The sequence below is a fragment of the Pan paniscus genome, chromosome 12 (assembly GCF_029289425.2).
Source record: "Pan paniscus chromosome 12, NHGRI_mPanPan1-v2.0_pri, whole genome shotgun sequence".
Lineage (NCBI taxonomy): Eukaryota > Metazoa > Chordata > Mammalia > Primates > Hominidae > Pan > Pan paniscus.
The window spans coordinates 29815736-29836120 of NC_073261.2; the positions used below are offsets into that span (position 1 = coordinate 29815736).

The 20385-nt window shown below is 40.2% G+C and overlaps 2 protein-coding genes across 6 annotated transcripts in view; one reads left to right on the forward strand and one right to left on the reverse strand.

Moving 5' to 3' along the window:
• MGAT4A (alpha-1,3-mannosyl-glycoprotein 4-beta-N-acetylglucosaminyltransferase A) overlaps nt 1–9771 on the forward strand; it is a 119537-nt gene extending 109766 nt beyond the window's left edge. For all 4 annotated transcript variants that reach the window (XM_034953693.2, XM_034953694.3, XM_055107625.2 and 1 more), the window contains exons 15-16: nt 3042–3154; nt 3285–9771. In XM_034953693.2, the coding sequence (XP_034809584.1) occupies nt 3042–3154; nt 3285–3311 (140 nt within the window). In that variant the 3' untranslated portion in view covers nt 3312–9771. The remainder of the gene's footprint in view (nt 1–3041; nt 3155–3284) is intronic.
• A 588-nt stretch (nt 9772–10359) lies between these two features.
• On the reverse strand, nt 10360–20262 carry UNC50 (unc-50 inner nuclear membrane RNA binding protein). 2 transcript variants are annotated; one of them, XM_008978795.6, is made up of 6 exons: nt 20124–20262; nt 18811–19094; nt 17955–18075; nt 12527–12666; nt 12340–12441; nt 10360–10702 (listed from the first exon to the last, which is right to left on the reverse strand). In XM_008978795.6, exons 2-6 carry the CDS (start codon nt 19088–19090, stop codon nt 10566–10568), a joined length of 780 nt encoding a protein of 259 aa, XP_008977043.1. In that variant the 5' UTR covers nt 19091–19094; nt 20124–20262; the 3' UTR covers nt 10360–10565. The 2 variants fall into 2 exon arrangements, with proteins under 2 accessions (XP_008977043.1, XP_008977048.1); XM_008978800.5 differs by having other exon boundaries at nt 18811–19207; nt 20124–20260.
• Between the last annotated feature and the right edge of the window lie 123 nt (nt 20263–20385).

Genomic DNA, 20385 nt, shown 5'->3' on the forward strand with positions numbered 1-20385 from the left:
GCACTGCTGCTTAGAGTACTGCAAATCACAATGATGCATTTATAATTGGACAGTATTTTGAGAGCCACACATATCATGGCACTCTGACTTAAAATTACAAGTACTTATCCATCATCAAAACAAGAAAAGTAGATTTTGAGCATTGTGGCTTTTAATACAGTAGAATGTGGGTTATGTTACAAAATTGTTGGCAAGTCATTGTAGTTATTGTGCAGTTATGTGAGAGCTGTACGTTATTAGGCTAAATACAATGATACTCCCAACTCACAGGAAAGCAATGGTCAGAAAAGTTAGAAACTTTAGAATGGAATATCTCATCACAGCAGAATTTCTTCACTAAAAATAAAAATGAGGCTGTTCCCAAAGTGGTATTTCAAGTGGCTTATTTTTTAGCTAAGCAAGAAAAACCACTTACCAATCACGAGTTAATTAAATCATGGTTAATAGCAGCAGCCAAAGTTATGTGTGCAGAGAAAGTAAACTTATTTAAGGATAGGAGGCTTTCAGCAATAACAATTGTTTGAAGACTTAAGGACATTGGGAGCAATATCAGTATTCAAAAAACAAAGCAGATTATTTTGAGTGTTTTTCTTGGCTCCTGAGGAATTGACGGAGTTGTCACTGGTACTGCTCAGTTATTACTTGGAATCAGTGCCATGGTTGAAGAGACTGAGAGTTGGCCCCTGTAAATAGTCTGTTTGGAACAACTACAGAGAAGAGTATTTTCACACAGGCTGAGAAAACACAAATTCAGTACAACCTGAAGTAGAATCTGCTAAGATGTGCTTCAACAAATGGTGCTAAAAAAAAATACTTGTGGAGAAGATGGCTTAGTTGCATTAATTTATAAAGCTTGAAAAAAATGTAAGATATTTAAAGCCTATGGTTATTTATTTTATTATTCATCAGCCAGGTACTTTGCAGAAAAGATTTGAATGTGTCATATGTCATTGAACGAAAGTGTCAACAGTGAACCTTATTCACTCTCATGGACTTAGCCATCACAAATGCTGTGAATTTTTGTCAGAAATAGGAACTGAATATCCTGACTTGTCCTGCCACACAGCAGTTCAGTGGCTTAGCAGTGGTAAAGATTTACTGCAGTTTTTTTGAGTTCAGGACCAAGATTGAAATTTTCCCAAATGAGAACTTCCCTCAACAGCTATTATCACTTTGAAAATTCGTTTTTGCTAAACTGGGCATGGTGGCTCACGCTTGTGATCCCAGCACTTTGGGAGGCCGAGGCAGGTGGATCACCTGAGGTCAGAGGTCCAAGACCAGCCTGGCCAGCATGGTGAAACCCCATCTCTAATAAAGATACAAAAATTAGCCAGGTGTGGTGGCACACGCCTGTAATCCCAGCTGCTCGGGAGGCTGAGGTGGGAGGATCATTTGAACCTGGGAAGCAGAGGTTGCAGTGAGCTGAGATCGTGCCATCGCACTCCAGCTTGGGTGACAGAGTGAGACTCTGTCTCAAAGAAAAAAAAAAGAAAACTAGTTTTTGCTGCAGACTTAATATTGTTTCTTAATGAATTCAACCTAAAATTACAAGACAAAATGGTGCTTATATGCAAAACTAACGTTGCAGTCAAATCATTTTAATGACAGTTAACATTGAACTTGAAGCACCATCAAGCTCTTTATACATTTCTCATGCTTTCAAAAGTTAAAACAGGAAGCAAGATCTCCATCCCACACAAGTTTACGGCAGATGCGCTTTCCAAGCTCAAACTATAGTCCCAGCAGTGGTTTTGGACCTCAATACAAATGAAAGAGAAATTTCCATATCTCAAAATCCATTTAATTGAGGAACTTCACCTAAATCTCAATTGGAAATGATTCATCTGCAGTGTAATAATATACCAGAAGGCTAATAATATACCAAAAGGAAAATCAAATAGAATTCCATAAGTGCCTCCCAAGGGATGCATGTGCCCCATTAAAATCGTGTGTTTGTGGATTGATATCAGTATTAGGCAGCACCTAGGCTGTGTGAAAGAACGTTTCAAAGATGTATATAAAATATCATTATCAATCAACAATAACAAGGGAACATTTGCAGTCAGTTTTGATTATAGGGAACACTAACTTTGAACCCCAGTTAAGTGAAATGTTATACTCCCAAAAGGAATTATGTTCTTCTCCTTGGTATACCTATATTACCAAAAAATATATATTGTATTCAGTTATCATTATATATTGAATTTCCACCTCAGATTTGTAAAAATTTGTTTTCTCTCTTCCTGTATATATTACCCTACATAGTAATCTCAAATTTCCTCTTGGCCCACAAGGACTGTCCTTTATAGAAAAAGTTTACCAACCTTGGCTTAAAGAAATTTGGCCCACAATGAACCATTTTCTTGTCACTTTTCTGACAACATTTTTTGGTTTTATTTTAAGATGGATGTTATTCCTGATAGCAAGAAAAGTGGTACACAGCATGTTACCCTTTATGGTTCTTGGTCCTTATTTTTATAGGAGAGCCTGTTTTAGCTTGTCATTATAGTGGAGTTTTATATTGAACTGTGTAGAGGAGGCATTATTTCTTAATTCCTTCTAAATGTGCCTTTGGAAAGAATACACTTGTATTGAGTCCCTGCTCAAGGTGAACAACTGTGTGCGTATTTAATTAACAAATCAAAATTTGTTATTGACTTAACATTCAAAGCAATCAGACTGCGTGATGGTACAGATTATATTTTGGTAAGATTTAGGTAAATCACAATTTACAAAAAACCTATAGTTTAAAACATTGTTGATATAAGAACAAATATATTTTTGTTTTTTAATTTGTAGTGAGAAAAATTATAGCTCTGCCTAATTAAGTAAATTGTGAAGTTTTTAAATATGCACTTCTTCATGAAAAATATAAAAGCTGAATGAAAGTAGAAAGAAGAAGGGGGAAAGAAATTACCTGTGCCCTGTCAAAAGACATCTACTAGAAATATTTTGGTGTATTCCTTTCCTGCCTTAACTCAGTGATATTTTATGTTTGCTTATCTCGGTGTATCCAACAAGTACTGATTTTTATTTTGAAGGAAAATTTGAGAATGGTGTTGCAGAAGGAATGGTGGATCCAAGTCTGAATCCCATTTCAGCCTTTCGACTTTCAGTTATTCAGAATTCTGCTGTTTGGGCCATTCTTAACGAGGTAAGTATATATCAAATCAGTGAAACAACTTAGAAACTACATTTTTATTATGTTTTTATTTTGTATTTAAGGCCTTTTTGGAATTGAGAATTAACAGCTTTATCATACCTTTTATGATTTTGTATTTCAGATTCATATTAAAAAAGCCACCAACTGATCATCTGAGAAACCAACACATTTTTTCCTGTGAATTTGTTAATTAAAGATAGTTAAGCATGTATCTTTTTTTTATTTCTACTTGAACACTACCTCTTGTGAAATCTACTGTAGATAAGACGATTGTCATTTCCACTTGGAAAGTGAATCTCCCATAATAATTGTATTTGTTTGAAACTAAGCTGTCCTCAGATTTTAACTTGACTCAAACATTTTTCAATTATGACAGCCTGTTAATATGACTTGTACTATTTTGGTATTATACTAATACATAAGAGTTGTACATATTGTTACATTCTTTAAATTTGAGAAAAACTAATGTTACATACATTTTATGAAGGGGGTACTTTTGAGGTTCACTTATTTTACTATTATAGACCCTCTTTTATAGATTATCAGGGATTATATATATAAATATATAAATATACATAAAAATGTTATGGAATTAATTTATTAGAAACACTTAAGAAGTACATATTTTTGTGCAGTAGATTTTTGAATCGATACTTTTTTTGAAAACCAGTTTCCTTGCTTTTTTAAGTTCTTTCTATATTTTTCTTTGGAAATGCAAACATTACAAATCAATGCCATTTTTCAAATGCACTGCCATTTAAGATTGATTATAGATGGATTTCTTAACTGAAGTACTTTTATAATCACAGTGACTGAACAAAATATTTTCAAAGACATTTGTCATTCCTTAAAGCCAAGATTTTAAAGACTAACGTCCTTCCTGAGGGTTACTTTACTATACTGTGTATGGTGTATAGCCACAGAAAGTCAGTCTGATAAATTTTCAATGTGTAAGTGTGATGCATTCAACCCAGATTATTGTAGACTTAACTTATTATATTTCCTCTGATATGTAAAATGACAAACTCTTCTTTCCTTTTTAATCTTTGTCTTTAATCCATGAATTAGGTGCATTATCTGCTGTTGATTCTTTTATATCTGCACTCATTTTATGACGTCAGACAAAATGTTTTCTAGGTGTTGCTATTGTATGAGTCATAATTGGTATAATTTTAAAGAAAATTGTAATATTGTTTTTTGGTGAAATATATTATTAGTAGTATATTTTCCAAAATGATTTTATTGTAGTATGAACTGGTAAGTGAGTCCCGTGTCCAAGAGACTGTATTTATTACTCTTAAACATGCAATTCCAAATGATATTACTACTATAAACAAAGACTATTACCGGTCTCAGCAATCAGTGATCTTTATAAAAGTACTTTTAAAAAATGATGAATTATCACCAGGTGCTGTGGCTCACGCCTGTAATCCCAGCACTTTGGGAGGCCGAGGGGGGCGGATCACGAGGTCAGGAGATCAAGACCATCCTGGCTAACATGGTGAAACCCTGTCTCTACTAAAAATACAAAAAATTAGCCGGGCGTGGTGGCGGACACCTGTAGTCCCAGCTACTCGGGAGGCTGAGGCAGGAGAATGGCGTGAACCCAGGAGGCAGAGCTGGCAGTGAGCTGAGATCGCACCACTGCACTCCAGCCTGGGCGACACAGCTAGACTCCGTCTCAAAAAAAAAAAAAAAAAAAAAAGATGAAGTATCAACATCAGTTCCCAGCCAGTCTGCTTGGACACACTGGGGTGCCACAAGTGGGTTGCAGGTTGGTTGCAGACGGGCAGAGATGGATTCTGCTGAGCTTTCAGAGTGGCCACTGGCTGGGGCCTAGCGTTGGGGCAAGGTTCCAGCTGGCTGCTCTAGCCTGGAGGAGCTTCATCTAGTTACCCAATGTGCTGAACCAACAGCATGAAATAGCATCATTTCCTGTGCAGTGTTACAAAGTGCAAACGTTTGGAAACACTGATACAGTACAATTATTTCCATCACTCCATGTTGTTATAATTTTTAGTTACTTTTCTTGATTGAAAAGTCAATCACGTTGCCAAAAATGATTTTTATGTCAGTTAAAGGCCAGTTGAAATTTTTTTATTAGGATGTTTTAAATTTACTTTTCACTTTCTTGAATTTTTTTCTTCTCAAATTTCTTTGGCCCAGTGCCCATGAGCAAATTTCATTCAAAAACAGGAATAACCTTTTGTCATAAAATTTTGGCACCAGCTTGGTATACTAAATTACTGCAAAAAAAACTGAGTACCAGAAGTAAAAATCTCTGCAGGTGGGCTTAGGAGTACCCTTGGGTCCCTGGTTCCTCAGTTGCCAACTCTGGTTTCATGAAGAAAGACCATGCTCTGAAAATCTAGGGAGGAGAAAGTTATTGCAGCACCTGGTGTGATTTGTTACAACTTCTTTAAAGACAGCCTGCCTGGCTAGCTTTTTCCTGTTTTCATGCAGTTTGCCCTCCCAGCATTGGTCCACCTGTTGTTCCCAAGAAACTCATTCTTGTTCCCAAGACTCCTTTTAGCCAAATCTTTCCTATCATTCCAGGACTTTTTTGTGCTTCTCTCCCCATGAATCTACCCGTGCCTAGGGTGCGTGCCAGGCACGTGGCAGGTGGCCAGTCAGCATCTGGATGTGAGACCAATTATTCCAGCCTGCCCTCCTCTTTCTCTTTTTATTATTTTGTATTATTTTTGAGACAGGGTCTCGCTTTGTTGCCCAGGCTGGAGTGCAGTGGTGCTCTCATAGCTCACTGCAGCCTCGATCTCTGGCCTCAAGCAATCCTCCTGCCTCAGCCTCCCAAAGTGCTGGGATTATAGGTGTGTGCCACCATGTCCAGCTCCCTTTCTCTAACTCCCTCTCCCTGCTGTCATTGCCATACTCTTGCATACACAATCGGTTGTCTAGTTTTTGATTGTTTGTGTGTATGGTGTGTGCTGTCTCTCTGACCAGATTTCAGGTTCCTGAGGCGAGCCTGCAGCTCATACTGCTCATCTGTCCTCTCCTGCGGTGGGTGCTCAGGGCCTCTCACTGTTAGTTACTCCCTCCTTTCTGCCCAGTTCTGCACTCAACTAGTAGAAGCAGCCATCCTTTCCCCAAGCAGGAAATTGTAGTGGTCGCCCGTAAGAGCAGTGTGAGGGCAGAAGATTAAGGGAGGGGAAGAGTCCCTGGAACTGGAAGAAGGTAAATACTTTGCCTTGAGAGGGCGCTGAATCATTTTACCAAAATAGTAAATGGAAAAAGTGTCAAAGGTTGGGACTAGTTTTAAAAACACATATAGCCAGTAGACACATGGGGGCTGTTTAAATAAAAACATTTTTTTACCCGGTTCTGCCATCACACACACTAGTGACATTCCAAGTACTCAGTGGCCATGTGGAGCTAGTGGCCACCACACTTGACACCACGGATGCAGAACTTTTCCATCACTGCAGAAAGCTCTGTTGAACAGTACTGTGTCCAGAGTGCTAATTATGAACAGCTGAGAAACCACAATTAATACATTCTCATGAGGTTAAAAGCAGACATGGGAATAGAACATAATGCAAATGATGATGAATATTTTGGGTGAGAAGAGAAAGCTGAGGACCCATTTCTAGGATTCTAAAATGTAAGATTTCTTAAGTTCTTTATCTTCGTCTCATGCATTCTCCTTTCACGCGCTGTACCATACTGTGTAGTCAGAACAGACAGTGTGATTGAAAAGCTTTGGAAAAAGTTAACGCAAAGGATTATTTAGCACGTAGGCTGTAGATACGTATGTGTGTATTTGTTCAACAATTGGAGATGGTTGAATACCTTTGAACAAAGTGTGTATCTTCTCAAATCAGTGGTTGCACTAGTCAGTAATTAGAAGGTGTTGTTATTTTTAAAACTATAAGCAAAATTATGAAGGCCTTTAAAAAATCTATCATAATAATGAAAAAGAGGTTGTCTCCCAACAGTGCTGTCCCTCAAAGAAAAGACTGGTTATGTGGAAACAGCACGTTTGGAGAGATTATTCTAGTGAATAACAGTGTATATTTGTGGTAGGCAAATTTCTAAGAATGACCCCTACTGACACCCCCGCCAATGACCTTGTATAATATCCTCCCACTTTGAGCATGGGTGGAACCTGTTTGATCCATGATTATATCATGTTATGTAGCAAAAGGAAGACTGTCTGGGGGTGGCTAATCAAATCTTGTGACTCCTTTAAAAGCAGAGAGTTTTCTCGGGCTGGTGGCAGAAGTCAAGAGACAAAGCAGAAGGACCTCAGGCACCATTGCTGTTTTAAGGTAGAGGGGGCTGCATGAGAAGGAATGCACATGGCTTTGAGGACCTGAGAGAGGCCTTGGCTAACAGCAAAGGAGCTGGGAACTGCAGTCCTACAGCCACGGGAACTGAATTCAGCCCATAAGCTCATTCATAGGCTTGGAAAGGCATTCATCTCCAGTCTCCAGATAAGACCCAGCCTGGCCAACACTTTGAGTCCAGCCTTGTGAGACCCTAAGCCGAGAACTCACTTAAGCCTGCTTGGACTTCTGACCTACAGAACTATGAGATAATAAATCAGTGGTGTTTTAAGCTGCTAAATTTGTGGCAATTTGTTATGTAGGAATAGGAAATGAATACAGTATTTTAAAAGAGGTAAAGAGGAAATCTTCATACTTGATTCCCTGTAGTATGCTGGATATTTCTTGGTAAATGCATGAATAAAGTCTTTAGTAGCAAATCATGTACCTGGACCTCGTTGGGGATGTTCTCGCCAGAGATCTCAATTAGTCTTCATTGGACGTTTGTTGGCAAAGTTGCAGCATCTTACTGAGTAGCGTTTTGTAAAGGAACTGCTAGAATGAGACTATAGGAATAGGACTGAAACAGTGTGTAAGGGATCTTTTTTATTTCTAGAAGAGGTGTTACTTTATACTGATTTAGACTGCTCTGAGCCTGTCAGAAGTAAATTCAAGAATGATTAACAGGGGTGTTTTAGATACATTAAGAGCAAAAATAACCTTTGCCTTGTAGAGATCAGATAATCTGTGTATTGAGGGATTTAATTTTTTTTAACCAAAACTTAGTTTCTCTTTTTATCATCTAGCACAGATCAAATCCTGTATGGGCCAGCCAAATGTTTGTAGTTTGAGAATGTTTTGCAAATACCTCTCTGCTTCCAAGCCATTAATAGCTAATGAAGTTTTATTTTGGTTTGTCCATTAATTTTTGTGCTTATTTTTACTGTATTGCCATGTCCTTGATACGAGACAAGTAGAACTAAAAGAGAGAAAATGAGAGGTTAAGACTGTCAGAAGATGAGAAATGTGAGTCATAACCATACCTTAGTGTTTTAAGGGAACTTTATCCAGTCCAATCCCTTTATAGAAAAGGAACTTTTCCAAGTTATGTTGCAGTATTTATAGTGTGTAAAATTTTGACTTTGGTAGTTGTGCATTTTAAATTATGAATCTTATATGCTATGATAACTAGTATGCTTACTTTCTTTAATGCATGTGATCATACAATGCTAAAAAGGTATTTTTTAAAGACCCAACCAAACTGAGGATTTTGTTATACATATCTGTATCAACACCTATATATCAACTCCTCTTCTTACCTGAAACACTCCTTCACCCGGTTTGGGCACTAACTAGATCATTTTCAAAGGAACAAACAGGAAGGAGCAAGCTGGCACTCCAGAGCGCATCTGAGCTGAGAATTTAGAAGACCTCATTCAAGAAAGTAAACTGAGCATTGATGGGAAAGCACTTTGCGCGAAGTATCATTCCCACTGTTAATGTTGCAGTCAAAATTGTGGAAAAAAAAAAAGTGGTGCTAAAATTGTTCTGAAATGAAGATTGTTTGTTGTGGGGAATATTTTAATACTCTTGGACTTTAGGGAGGCTATTTTATGTGTCACTTGCTCCTAGTTGTTTCATTGTATTAGTAATTAGCAAACTGTCCTGGAACCAAGGGTTCGGTACTTTTGCTTGATTAGCATTCCATTATTTATTTGAAATGCTCAGTGTTTGCTCAAATTTGGTGAAAATATCTTTTGAAGACATATTCTCTGAGCCTTAAAAATGGCTGCTATCGACAGTACTGTAAGATGCACTGCCAGTAGATTTGATACTTTTCATTTCAGTGTAGGCAGTAATGTTTTCTAAGAAAGATTTAGAAATCAGCAAAGTGTAACAATTGTGTTTCATTTATGGAATGGAAAAACTGAAGTGTCCCATTCAGAACACTTTGGAAAGGTTGTCTGCATTAGGGGATGTTTCTGGAAGCATCCCTTAGAGAAGCTGCCTGAGGAATCTCCTTGCCAGGTTGTACCAGATTTTTTTTTTTTCTTAAATGTATTGTATATATTTTCCTTAAAATGTCTTCATTGGCTGAATGATTCCTATCCGTAGTAATATTTTAGGTACTTGTTGGATTTTTAAAGGAAGATTATTTATTTTCAGATTTGCTGCTATAATTGAAAACCTAGTAACTGGTCCTGTTGATCGTGCCTTCATCACTGTTTCTCTGTGCCACGACCGTTCATGTGTATTTGAAATAAAGAAGTTTAAAAAGCCATGTTGAATTCAAGATTCCTTCTAATAAAAATAGGTGAAACTTAATGAGTAGTATTTTATTATTAATTTTAACACTGAGACAATACTAGTTATCCATTTTCAGTTAGAAAAAGGAGTGGATCCTTTATTGGGTTTTGTAAAGTCTTTAAAGAAAGGGGGAAAAAAAAGCCCTACTGTTAAGACAGTGATGACCAATATTATGCTGATGTTCACTTTATTATGTGTACTATACAGTTCCTAAAATAAGAGTAGCTACCTGGGCCTCTTTGATCTAAAATATTTAGGGGCTATAAGTAAGTTTTTAATGTAGAAAATGCTGCTAATGATGCTTAGGGCCTGAAGTACAGTGACTCCCGTTTGACTGACACTACAGGTTTATAGAGGATTCCAAAGGTTAGAAGGGATCTTGTGGCTTATGTAAGTAAGTATTTAAAATACAGCTCATTAGAAATGGAGATTATGCATCTTTGTCAATAGGAGAGCGATGGGGCTGTATGATTATTCCCTTGTTCTCCAACTAGATGATACTCTTTCAAAAATAATTCATATTGTTTTACGTTTAAGTTTTCCCCATGCCATTAGCATTTTACATGTAGCTCTTACATTTGCAAATATTAGAGGGAACACACATGCTTTAGTTTAAAAAATATTTATTATAGAAATGTACATTTAATTAGTTTTAAGGAATGTACCTGACCACAGTGTTAATATATATTTCTTCAAATTTGCAAACTTTACACCTTTAAGATATCTACAAAGATGATGATAGTTTATTTACAAGTTTTACAAGAAATGATCACAATACTGTTGACACAGTTACGATCGAATCTTCTCACTTTTTATTTCACTCTGTACTTATAGAAAGAACAGAGAGTATGGGTGAAGTTCCATCCCAGTGCCAGGGACAGCCCGTAGAGCAGAATCAGAGGTGCAAATGGATACAGAAGAATTACTGTATTTTTCAAAAATGGCAATGCTGGAAAAGAAAGGAATCCAAACTGATTTTTTTAAAAAAACAAGTAAATGACTAATAAATGAACATTTTGAAAGACAGCTTACTTCAACATGTGGGGTGGAAGGGAATGCATCTTTTGAATCAGTAAGATGATGCTATTTATGCCCAGAACTAGACTACTCTTCCCAACCCCTCTGTGCTGTTTCCTCCTTGTCTAGGGCTGGGAAGAAACCTAGGAGAGGAATTATTTCAGCACAGAGGCTGAGTGGGACATCATACACTGGACCAAGAGAGGTTAACAATGAGGGAGAAATGTCACAAATATTCATGAAAACAGTGGTGAATTTAAACTTGTGACTGCCTCAGAAACCTCTAGGAGTCCAACTTAAAGTACAGAGATGGATGGCGTTATAGGAAAACATCTTTTAGCTATTTGAGATTTTCCAGTGTAAAGCATTATACCCCCACTTTAAGAGGGTGTGAGCTCAACTAGTAGCCCAGGCTTCAGAAAAGAACTGAAACTCTTAAATATAAAAGTCTGGCTCCAAATATTGATGTTTCTTGCTCACTGCTCAGTTAGCGGGACCCTACCCCATGCATCCCGACCTAAGTATTTCTCATATAGGAAGTTCTTAAACAAACTGAGCTGTACTCCAACTATTCTAAGTGGTATAGGGAGTTACCAGGAGTGTTCAAATAACCACTTAGAGAAACCACAGTGCTGCAGTGTTCTCATCACAAAACACTTTCAAAATTCGTTAGAAATGACACAAACATCTCCCCTGGACTAGAGAAAGCACTCCCCAAACAAGGCATTACAATGAAGGGGTTAAGTGTTCCCTGACAAACCAGCCGAGGGGGGAGAGAACCGGGGTGGGAACAACTCTGGAGCCAGGCATAGTCAGAGCCATCTATATTTACAGTTAGGCCCTAATCATCTACAGTAACAGGAAAGGAAGGGGTAAGAAACGTACAGCGCAGTCTCTAGATTTTATTTGGCTTTATTTAATGGGATCATTTCTTAACATAAATGAAAAATAATATATGTTCCTCATTCATATTAAGAAGAATGAACTGACAACAGGATTTAACAGTAAATCTGCAAACATGTCCTGAGGACAATAAATGTTGGGCCCGATCTTCTGTGATCGTCTACAGAACCATACGGTAATCATGAAAACAACTAAGAATGGGGCAAAAAGTATGATTCAAAAGGCTTTAGAGAACTTCAGTTCATAGACCTATGTAACAAGATGCTGGGCCCCACCTTTCTTCGCTCTACCCTCCTGCTGGTAACCCACAACCTGAAAGCATGGGAGAAGAGGAGTGAATGGTCTTGGATTCCTGCAAGTCATCTGGAGATAACCGGTATGGTTTAACATGGTTCCTTGAAAGTATAAAATCTGTTATATACCAGCTAGGCCATTTTCTAGCTGCATGACCATGGGTAAGTTGCTTAATCTCTCTGCCTCAGTTTCCTCATTTGAAAACGGAAACAAACCTGTGTAATTGTCATGAAGATTAAATGAGATAATGCACATAAAATACTTAGGATAGTGCCTGTAAGTGTTCCATAAAAGCAAGCTGTTTGTACTACTGTTACAACTTTCCCCCTCTTGCTATGTTCTCAACCAAAAACATTTTTAAAAATTACTTACCACTGTATCCCAGGAAAGTTACATAGATATAATAGCCAACTGCAACCAACCATAAGGTATTTCCAACTAAATATCCAATAAATGTGTCTGTCAGGATAACATCTGCCAGAAGAGACGCAGACCATGAGTCCCTTTACCAATGCATGCAATGAAGACTTGGATAATATTCTAATTAACTGCTACTTACGGTTGATGAAAAAAAGCTGGATAAAATGCAAAATGACCAGGAGTGGATAAAAAGCATTGAGATGCACATCAAAAGCATAGCCCCATTCCACATCATAGTCTCTGCTCTGTCGTTTCACTAAATACTTGTTAGAGATGAACCTAAGAGCAAAATTAAAATTTCTTTCATAATAAAATGAATTCTGTAAATGTTTACTGACGACTTTCTATGCGGCAGACATTCTAAATTCTGGAGATATACCAGTAAACAAAACAGACAAAAATCCCTGCCTTCCATCTAGGAAGGAAGGCTGACAATGATACACCTATGTCAGATGGTATTATGGAAAGAGAGAAAGCAGCAGAGAAATGTGGAGAATACAAACTTGAGATGCAATTGTACATATGAGGGTCATAAAGTAACATTTGGGTAAAGACCCAAGGATAGTGATGGTGCCTGGCAGGCCTGAGGAATGGTGAAAAGACCAGTGTCTGAAAGAAAAGCAGCAAGAAATGAAGTCAGAAAAGAAACAGGGTTGGGGCCAACATCAAGTCACACAGGCTCCATGTCTTACGAAGCCTGTGGCCGTTTTACAATCTTTGGCTTTTATTCCTGGTGACGTGAGAAGCCACTGTGGAGTTCTGAGAAAAGTATTTGACGTAAATGCCTTGACAGAGCCTCCCTGGTGGCAGATCTGAGAACAGACTCCAGAGACAAGACTGGCAGCAGAGACCAGTTAGAAGGCTACTGCAAGGAAGAGATGAGCAGAGGGGCTGGTGGCAGTGGAGGTGCTAAGATGTGGCACACACGATACTCTGAAGGTAGAGCTCCTGACATTATTGGAGTATGAGAAAAAAATACTCATGGATGACTGAGAGATTTCTGCCTTGAACAAATGGAAGATGGAGCTGCCTTTAATTGAGGTGGGGCTGGCTGTGGGAAGAGTGGTTTTGAGGTGGGAAGGAGTGTGCGGAAGTTTGAATTTGGACCTGTTATGTTGAAGATGCCAACTAGTATGGAGTAAGAAGTTGTATACAATGTCTAGAGTTTAGAAGACAAGTCCAAACTGGAAATATAAACTCATCAGTGTGTAGATGATATTAATATTTAAAGCCACGGGCCTGAATGATGTCAACAAAAAAATGAATGTGGATAATGAACAGGCCCAAGGCCCAAGACCTGGGTCAACCCCCTATTAAAAGGAGGATGAAATAGTAAGAAGCAGTTAGGAAGAGTGACGCATCCAGCCATAAGAACAATTATTCAAGTGTATGTCACTGTTCTACAACATGGCCTACTGGTTTTTCAGTTCAATGATGAATAAAAAGTAAAATATCCAAGTAACAGAAAAGATCTTCAAAGAACAAAACTTGTATTATAAACATATATTGGAAATTCAATGTATTTTTTAATGTATTATTTCATTTCATCTCAAGGGTACAATTAAGAATACGCTATTCCATCACTGGGGATAAAAATGGAAAATAAACAGAGGTACAATACTAATGTTAACAGTCCCTGCATTTCGTTATCTGAAAATGCCAAACAATACTGAACAAACTAGAGCTTACCAAGACAGTTTCCTTTTTAGCCAAGAATGTGTGCCATTCAAATTTTATGGAATCAGTATGTAGCTCGCTCCCCAAGAGCGCCCTTTCTGTAGACGTTCTCTGCTGCCCCTATTCTCCTGCTTATCCCAAATGGGCGCTTTTCAAGCTTCTGGCCTCAGTGAGAGTCTTTCCTCTGGAAGACAGATGTGCCTTCCGAGAGCACTCCAAGGCACTGTGGTTTTCACCTCCCAGCTCCATATTAACGCCAGTCAGAGGCTCATCATGGCCCAGACTCTTGCCTCTAGGTCTAGAGTCATCAACCTCAGTGTCTACTGACCTTCTTTTCACTCTTCAGGAAGCTCCCTGAACTCAACAGGCCAGCAAGGGCTGCTTCATCTGCATCTGCTGCTTCCTCAGTCATCTAAGCCAAAATCTTACAGGTCATCCCAAAGGAGCCTCCCACCCACTCCCTCTTCCTGATCCCCCCTCATACCTTGTTATCTCAGGAAGCTCTCGAATCCATCTCTCCTCTCTATTCCTATCACCACCATACTATCTGGGCCTCCTCTACTCCTACACAGACCTCTGCAAGTGTATCCAGCCTTGCCCACTCACTACTCCAACTTTTGCCTCCTCCACTGCCATGGAAAAGATAGTGTGAGTTTGACATTATTTCCTTACTTTAAAGCCTCAAAGCTCCCCACCTCCTTCTGCCCCCAACCCACACATGCAGTCTATGAGATAAAGTCCAATTTTTTTCCTGAATGGCATGAAGGCCAATTTCTCTAGTCACATCTCTTCCCCAGTGACTCGGTGTCACCCTATGCTCCCAGACCTAGTGTGCTGTTCACACCTCTATGCCATTGCACTTGCAATTCCCAGCACCAGGAGTCAACTATTCCCCATCTCCACAAACCACCACCTTATGCTGGCTTCTGTAGCTCCTCTGTGATGGTCATCATTACATGTAGTCATTTCTCTTTCTAGTTCCTCACACAACATAGGTTCTCAAAAATACACTGAATCCCTTTCTATTTAATTCAAACTATGATACAGACTCACATGAAATGTGCTAAACTCCAGGCTGATTTGGTCCCCTTCTGTGCCTGATATTGTTTGGCTGTGTCCCCAAAATCTCATCTTGAACAGCAATCCCCAGAATCCCCACGTGTCAAGGGTGGGGCCAGATGGACGTAATTTCCCCCATGCTGTTCTCGTGATAGTCAGTGAGTCTCACAAGATCTGATGGTTTTATAAGCATTTGGCATTTCCCCCACTTGTACTCACTCCATCCCGCCACCCTGTGAGGAAGGTGCCTGCTTCTCCTTTGCCTTCTGCCATGATTATAAGTTTCCTGAGGCCTCCCTAGCAATGCAGAACTGTGAGTCAATTAAACCTTTTTCCTTTATAAATTACCCAGTCTCAGATATTTCTTTATAGCAGCATTGAGAACAGACTAAGACAGTGGCCTCCAGAATTACTGCATTCAGGGCAGAATGCTTGTTATGAATGAAACTATTCCTTTGAAAGTCTTATTTATTGAAATTTTAAAACACACCATTTGTTTTTCATGAATTTCTTGGTAATGAATACATGACTTACATTAGTATTAATTCTAGGCCAGATTTTAGAATTTTATATTAACAGTGGACAGCATTTATTGGCTAACTAGCACATACAAAAGCTCTGCTGTACTAGTCAGAAGTTACAAAGGAAAATACAGGCATATGTCATTTTACCACACTGCACTGTACTGCGCTTCACAGAAACTGTAGTTTTTTAATTTTTACATATTGAAGGTTTGTGGCAACTGTGTCCAGCAAGTCTGCCTGTGCCATTTTTCCAGCAGCATATGCTCACTTCATGTCTCTGTGTCAGCATTTTTAAGCAATAAAGCATTTTAAATTAGTCTGTACATTGTTTTTTAGAGCCATAGTGCTATTGTACACTTAAAAGACAGTACAGTGTAAATATGATTTTAATATGCACTGGGAACCAACACATCTGTGTGACTCAGTTTATTGTGATATTTGCTTTACTGCAGTAGTCTGGAATGGAACTAGCATATCTGAACTATGCCTATAAAAGGGTGGTATTGGCTGGGCGCGGTGGCTCACGCCTGTAATCCCAGCACTTTGGGAGGCTGAGGCGGGAGGATCACCTGAGGTCAGGAGTTTGAGACCAGCCTGGCCAAATGGCAAAACCCTGTCTCTACTAAAAGTATGAAAATTAGCCAAGTGTGGTGGTGTGTGCCTGTAATCCCAGCTACTCAGAAGGCTGAGGCAGGAGATTCGCTTGAACCCGGGAGGCGGAGGTTGCAGCGAGCTGAGATCGCACCATTGCACTCCAGCCTGGGTGACAGAGTGGGACTTCGTCTCAAAGAAAAAAAAAAAAAGGCTGGTATCAGAAGTTATAGTTGCAGAGTTTTGCTTAAAATATTAGTAACTACCAAATATTGAACACTTAACTGTGTCAGGTAATTTTCATAACATAATTATCTCAAAAATTGGACAGAATAGGTAATTAACTAAATTTTGTAAAAGAAGAGACTGGGACTAAGAGTTTCACAGATAACTAAGTTGGCATTTGAACCCAGGTCTCTCTACAACTAAAATGTTCTCCACAATGATCACCATGTCTACCCAACCACTGGTCCTCTACTGAGATCGCTAGCCACATCCTCTGCCCTTCATCCAGCATGCCAACCACACAGGAGGACTTTACCAAACACCAGATTTATCCTCAGTACACTTCTGTTGCTAAATCAACCAAAGTCAGACTGAGAACCCTTCTGATAAAGCCTGTGTGTGTGTGGCGGTGGCGGGGGGGAGGGTGTGTGTGTATGAGAGAAAGAGAGAGAATTTTATTCTCAGTAGGAAGGCATGAGAAGTTTAAAAAAAAAATCCTTCTTTTTCAAGTATACTTCATTTAATGCAAAGATTCAAAGTAAGACTCCACAAAATAACCCTTTAGATCTAAATGGATTTAAACACAATGAATATCAAGAAGTGGTCTCTATTGACAAATGCGGAAAACCATGCTATCATCCAGACAACTTAAGCAGAACTGGCTAAATCTGTAATATTTTTGCAAAACCAGGCATTTTGTTAGTATGCAGAAAATAAATCTCGGGACCCCAAAATCACTAAGCCAAAGGGAAAAGTCAAGCTGGTAACTGTGTCAGGCAAACTTGCCTCCTATTTTATTCCTAAGATAGCTTATCTTTACAGGTGTGGGACAGAAAGTCCTCCTTCTACTCACCTGAGACAAGTGTTTATCTGATTGCTTCCTCTGCCCCATTGTTTATGTAAAAATGCAGACTCACTGAGCCAGATTAAGGCATAAATGACTATTCCTGTACCTGCCTCTCACAAGTAAATTGTGTATTCAGTGAAAGGCAGATCAAAGACTCAAAAGAATGCAACCATTTGTCTCTTATCTAACTATAACCTGCCTTTCCCCACTTTCTGGATTAAAACAATGTACATTTTACACATATTGACTGATGTCTCAAGTCTCCCTAAAATGTATAAGAGCAAGCTGTGCCCCGACCACCTTGGGCACATGTCATCAGGACCTCCTAAGGCTGTGTCACAGGCATGTCCTTAACTTTGGCAAACTAAACTTTCTAAATTGAGACCGATCTCAGATATTTTGGGTTCAAAACATAATTATTTCAATTATTTGCTACATTTGACAATATTATAAACCAGCCTTTATAGTATTTTCTGATATAGGTGGCAACACAGGAGGGAAAATTGTAATAATCTTGGCAGTCAAAATTGATCATTTAGTAACTCTACCTGGGTTTCAATTTCCATCTGCTGCTATTGTACCTCTGAAGCAAACAAATGGAGATGCTACAGCAGTATCTGAAAAACCAAAGTTATGGTACTTACCACATTAAAGTTGCTATCAGAAGACCAACGCCTACACAATCTATGAGTACAACCCAAAGGAGAAGCTTTATTGTCTCAAAGAATCCCATGTCCAGCACAAAGCCAAATCCTATAGTGGACACTGAAAGAAAGATTCACAAGATTCATTTAGGGACTCTGCTAGGTTCTGGAAATACAGGACACATCCCTTGCCCTCCAGATGCCCAGGCTAGTGGGAGAGACAGGTCTTTAAACAAAACTCCCAAGATGTGTGAACACTACCTTGGGACACAGCGTGGCCACTGAGAGAGTTGAAGTTTCCTGAGGTGGGCCCTTGCCAGGCTGATTCACCACGGTGGCCTCAGTATTTAGAACGCCAGTGTAGAGAAGGCACTAACATAGTTTAAGTCCAGTTAAGGTGCAAAACACCCTATAAACTTCAATATCTTACCCACTTCAACACCCTACAGGTAAATGAGACCCTTGCATTATGGAATTGGAGAACTTCAGTTTCTCAGGTTCCCATCAATACCTTTACAATTCTCACTGTGGATTTGCCTGTGAAATGCAATTTCCAGTTTCATATTCCTATTCACAGTCAGCTGACATTTGGGTACCGATTCAAGTACTTAAAAAGATATGGAGTGAATCTTGTCCCCTGCTTTTCAATGTCCTAGGGTAACAGTTTACTCTGGCATCTGCTTGGGACCTGTAGAACCAAGACTACAACTTTCTTTCCTGTGAGATTTTTTGAGGCTTCAGTAAAAAGGAGAAATAGTTTCCAATATTTCCAGATTCTGACCCACAACACATTTATAACAAAAAATCTAATCAGAAACACTCAGCGTTCAATTCTATCTCAGATAAACACACTTACCACAGAGCCAGATACTTAACAGGACCAAGAAAGCAGGGTCATCTCTGGCCCACTGGTCCTTCGTCTGTTTTCGATAATGAAAATTTCTGTAAACTCTCTGTGGGGATGTGAACAGGTAGAGCATCTGCCAGGCAGCAAATTCAAAGTCCATTTGCCGAAAGCGGAAAAGCCTTCTCAGATATTTGTAGCGTTTCGCTCCGGCTGTGTGTCTTGCCGCATCCCTGGAATTCAAGACTCCGTTCCCCTGCACTAAGGAATTCACTGAAGTACTCGGTAACATCTTCCTAGATGGAAGAAAAACATTTCTTTTACACGTATTCTGAAGAAACTTTTGGCTACCGACACTCCTCTTCTGAGTTATTTGGCAGGGAGGTCACTTTCCATGTTCTTCCCAACCCTAGAGAAAGGCCAGGAGTCAAAAGCAAATGCAGTTAGTTCTGAGGCGGGGCTTGGGGCTTGGGAACCGCAGACTGCAACCTCAGGCAAGGGCAACAGCCCACCCTTCTGAATCACCTAATAACACTTATCCAGGGGCAGCTACCATTACAGAGACAGGGATGATGTGACTGCCCCATGACTCCGAGGATAGTGATAGAGCCAAGATTGGAAATCTGACTCGAAATTCCGTGCTCTTAACCACCAAGCTTTTAAGAAAATGCCTAAGAAAGCAGTTTCAGCCGGTTAGAACAGTGTTACTGAAGAGGTCAAATAAATGGCCTATTCCCACAGATCCATCAGCGCACTGCCAGCAAGCTTCTCGGTCACTAGAGTGAGATTAAAAAACCAAGAAAAACTCCGATCCCTAGTGTTTTACATCCGGAATAGTTCAGCAGAGGGAGCGGTAGCGTCGGAGTCCAGTCCAACCGGTCCGAGCTCCGGGGAGCGCCGGCCACTGCCCGGCTGCCCGTCTCCCCTCCACTTCGCAGGCCCCCCAGACGCCAGCAGGGTCTGGCCGAGCCCAGCTGCTCCCTCCCTGCCCGGGGCCGCGGGTACGGCTGCCAGATTTAGCAAATAAAAACACAGAATACCCAGCTCCATTTGGATTTCAGACAGGCCACGAATAAGGTTTTAGTATGCCTACATCCCACGCAACATTTCGGACATGCTTATACTAAATGCTCTTTCTTTATCTACGATGCAAATGTAACTGGGCGTCCTTTCATTTTAGCCGCAACTCTATCGCCGGCCGAGGGGCCGGACGCCGACATGGTCACTGCCAGGCCGCAGCGACGTCAGGCCGCAAGCTGTCGGGATTAAATGGCCCCCGGCGCGAGCCCGGGCCGCGGGAGGGCAGAGTGGTCCTCAGGCCTCACCTGGAGTCCTGCTACAGCCTCGACCCACGTCCGAACCAGCCCACCACCTCCTCCCAGCAGCCGAGCCCAGCCGCCACCGGGCGGGCTTCCCTTCCCGCAACGCAGCCGGCCCTTGGGGCGCGCCGCGTCACGGGCACCGACTTCCGCCGCGGACGCGCCACCTCTCGGCCCCCGTAGTCCTCGGCCCTACCGCCGCGGCCCGCCGGAAGTTGTTGCCGCTGGCTTCCGGTCCCCTGAGACTGGGGCCTCGCTCGCTCCCGAC

Excerpts from the sequence above, each read along its gene's own strand:
- UNC50 (XM_008978795.6), bottom strand. The coding sequence starts at position 19,090 with ATGTTACCGAGTACTTCAGTGAATTCCTTAGTGCAGGGGAACGGAGTC. Across the intron at positions 12,667-17,954 it reads CTGATAGCAACTTTAATGTG|GTTCATCTCTAACAAGTATT; the intron begins GTAAGTACCATA and ends TTTTGCTCTTAG. Across the intron at positions 12,442-12,526 it reads CCAGCTTTTTTTCATCAACC|ATGTTATCCTGACAGACACA; the intron begins GTAAGTAGCAGT and ends CTCTTCTGGCAG.